This window comes from Phaethon lepturus, unplaced genomic scaffold (assembly GCF_000687285.1).
Source record: "Phaethon lepturus isolate BGI_N335 unplaced genomic scaffold, ASM68728v1 scaffold18800, whole genome shotgun sequence".
Taxonomy (NCBI): Eukaryota; Metazoa; Chordata; class Aves; order Phaethontiformes; family Phaethontidae; genus Phaethon; species Phaethon lepturus.
Window position 1 is genome coordinate 1 of NW_010509996.1, and position 3,252 is coordinate 3,252.

At 42.2% G+C, this 3,252-nt stretch overlaps 1 protein-coding gene across 1 annotated transcript in view; it reads left to right on the forward strand.

Moving 5' to 3' along the window:
• Positions 1-1,891: 1,891 nt before the first annotated feature.
• The window catches only part of YBX1 (Y box binding protein 1), a gene marked incomplete at its 5' end in the record, with an annotated part of 5,685 nt that continues 4,324 nt past the window's right edge, over positions 1,892-3,252 (forward strand). The window contains 1 exon segment of the mRNA XM_010293910.1: positions 1,892-1,925. Within this exon segment, the coding sequence (XP_010292212.1) occupies positions 1,892-1,925 (34 nt within the window).

Sequence of the window (3,252 nt, forward strand, 5' to 3'; positions counted from 1 at the left end):
GAGCTGCACGTTGATACCTGGCTTTGTATTTAGTGCTCTGCTGGGCTTAACAGTGGCGTTTTCTTTATCTGGCTGCTTGTCTGATTCCTTTTTTTATTTTAGGAGAATCATTTAGTGCAGATAAGCTGAAGGACTTCAGAATGGGGGTTTCTCTTGTACCATTTCAAGTTTTCTCTGAGAAGGTGATCGCTGTTACTGTGACACCATCCAGGCAGCAGTAGGCTTGCTGCTTCTAGATGTGCTGGCTGGAAAAGGCCATCAGGAATCAGGCACTGGGCTTCAGAATTGACCACGGATACACCTTGAGTGGGATCTGTGTAACCAAGTCATTCATTGATCTAAATCTCCAGTGTCCTCTTAAATGGAAACTGCATTTTCAGAAAGGACTTTACATTAAACAAGCATCTTGGTATGGTTGCCCGAAACTGAACTGGGGCAAGAGCGTAGAGCATCCACACTTGCAGAGCACAGATGATGAGCACTTCCTACCACTGTTTTCCAGTTGAGAGTGAAGGAAGGTGTGAAGCTGCCTTTTTTTGTTTTGTTACTGAAAACCTGTTACCTCTTTAGAAGGTTTTCAGCTTTTGCAGCATCTGGCAGGAGATCTTGCATTGTGAAGAAGAAAGTATTTAGGCTCAAGCTTTGTAAGGGCTTCTGGATCCTGCATAGTGGGTCCTTGGAGATAAGGTGCCTCACGATGATCGGACTGGCTTTGCTTTGTTGCCTTTTTGGCTACCTTTTTCCAGTAACCCTTGAGGCTTGCAGGCATCAATTCCATGAGGAAACAAGTTGACTTATTTTTACTGGTGCTGTCTGACAGAGTAGCGGTAGCTTGCATTGAATTTTTGGAAAAGTCTTAATTGTCGTCCTCGTGTTTTAAAGCCAGTGGTGAGGAACACCTGGCTTTATCTTTAAAAAAAAAAAAAAATCTTGATTCTGTCATCCATACCTGCAAGCTCTCCAGTTCTGAACACATTTTAACACAAGCTTGCTTTGCAATGTCTTTAACCAGTTATTCTAGGAAATAAAAGCCACTTTGCTATTGATTCAGACTGTTCATAGACTAATGAAACTAATACTGCAGCGAGGTTCAGTTGGTGTGATGTGAGCTTGGGTGTATGGCTCTAAGTTTGTTACGAGTGGTGAAAACAACATGTACACCTCTCAAACCAGTGTGGAGGCTGTTTTGGCTGTGCTGCTTAATTGCAGAACAGAAACTTTTCTGACTTTGCTTGGTACCATATTGCTGTTGTCCAGCTTTGCTTGGAGTGGAAACTGTATCATGATCATGCTGGGGGATGCTTTTGGATTCTTCTAGGTATAGACTTGAGCTGTTTTCGCTTTCTTGTTGGGGGAGAAACCCAAGCTCTTCTCTTTCTGTGCTCACAGTTGCAACTTGACTAATCCTACTGCCTTCAGTGGCCAGCTAGTGTTGTTACTCCTTAAATGAAGGAAGCCTGCAGGCTGAGAGGATGTAACTGGAGAGATCACGCAAAGTTTGAGCGGTGATGATGCAGCTTGTTTCAAAGATTGTGATAGCCCATCTCCCACACAGAGCACTACCAGAAGTGATTGACTGGTCGTTCACACATCCCTATCGGTGGGCTATGAAGGACAGAGGGATGTGCAGGAGGAAGGAAGAATGCTTTCACATGCGACTTACTGGACTTCAGTGTGTGCTCTAAACCTTGCACAGGCTACCCGACAATCACTTCTATCAGCAAGCTAGTAAGGGACTAGTTGAGAGCAGGTTGAGGAGCAAGGCTGATGCTGAAAGCTACTTGTCTTGACAGTTGCCTGTTTTGTTCCCACCCCAAACAATTGAATGTTTAAACTGGCTGAATTTACTGTGCCTTTCATACATGAATTTCAATTTCCTGTTGTCTTGCAGGAATGACACCAAGGAAGATGTGTTTGTCCATCAGGTAAGATTTCCATGAAACTGAAACACGTTCCCTCTCTGGAACTCACTATGCATGACCGATGTAAGTGGGATTGAAGTTGTGAAAGAGCCTCAGGCTTTCCAAGAACAGTTACCTGAACACAAAAAGTGTTTCTCACTGAGTATGAGCCTGCTTGCACTCAAGGGGCTTTTGCACATCCACATACAACCGTCGTGAGGACATGAGATACATGGGTTTGAGCAGGCTGGAACTGTACAGTGGTGAAAATTGTGCTGTCTGCAAGTATGCTCTGACTCGGAGATAACTGATGTCCAGTTAAGTTGCCTTATGGGTTCATACAGTCGTTAGTAAGCATATGGAAATAAATGAAAAGCTTGCAACAGGAAGAGAAATTAATTAGGCTGTAATAGGGATGAAGTGCCAGTGAAGATTTTTTTTTTTTTGCAAAACTTATATGAAATTTATTGCTTCAGGCTTTCAGTGTAAATCTTCAAATGTTTTAATAGGTACTTTTTCAATTTAACAAATATATACACTTAGATATAACATGTGACAAGCATGTTGAAAACTAGACCTCTGGAAACTAGACCAGAGTGAGACTGCACACCACACCTGTGGTTTATTTCATGGAGCAGCTTGGCCTTAGTTTAGTCCTTTGACTTGTAAGTCTGTGTGGTCAGCTCTGTGTGTTTACTCTCTGCTTTAGGATCTTGCTGTAAAGCAGCCCACAGAGTTGGTAGTGGAGCATGGCTGACTTCTGGCATTTAGGAGCCCATGGATTGTTCTTTTGTTTGAGTTAGGGATATAATATACTGCTGATGTTGTAAACAAAGGGAGGAAGAAGTAACCCATGGAAAGTGTTCTGGCTTGAGTTTGATTGGCCATCTCTCAGCTTCTTGCTTGTGCTGTGTCTGAATTACCTGCTATTAAAATGTAGAGGCATTTATTTATAAAAGGTTATTCTATAATGGGCAATGGAGAAAGTCCAAGTGACTCTACTGTGTTTCTGTGTACTGAGGCAGGAATATATACCCTGAAGGAAAGCTTTCAGACTTTATTACTCAATTTGCAAGTAGAGTAACCTGTAAGTGACCTTGACTTAATGTGAGATTTCAGGACTTGTCATGTAACTACTCTATAGGTTTCTAAAAGCACAGTTTGGCAGTGATTTGTTTTAATGTAGTAATTTTCACGATAAAACAGTTTTAGGGGTTCAATCTGAAAGCAAGCAGCTTGTTTTAGGAGTCATGGCTGCGTTTGCTTTTTCTCTTCCCCATTAACAAGCTTGGGTTTCATGAAGAGCTGTTACACTCAGCTACTGTTGTAATAAGGTTTCCTGTCTTTCCCT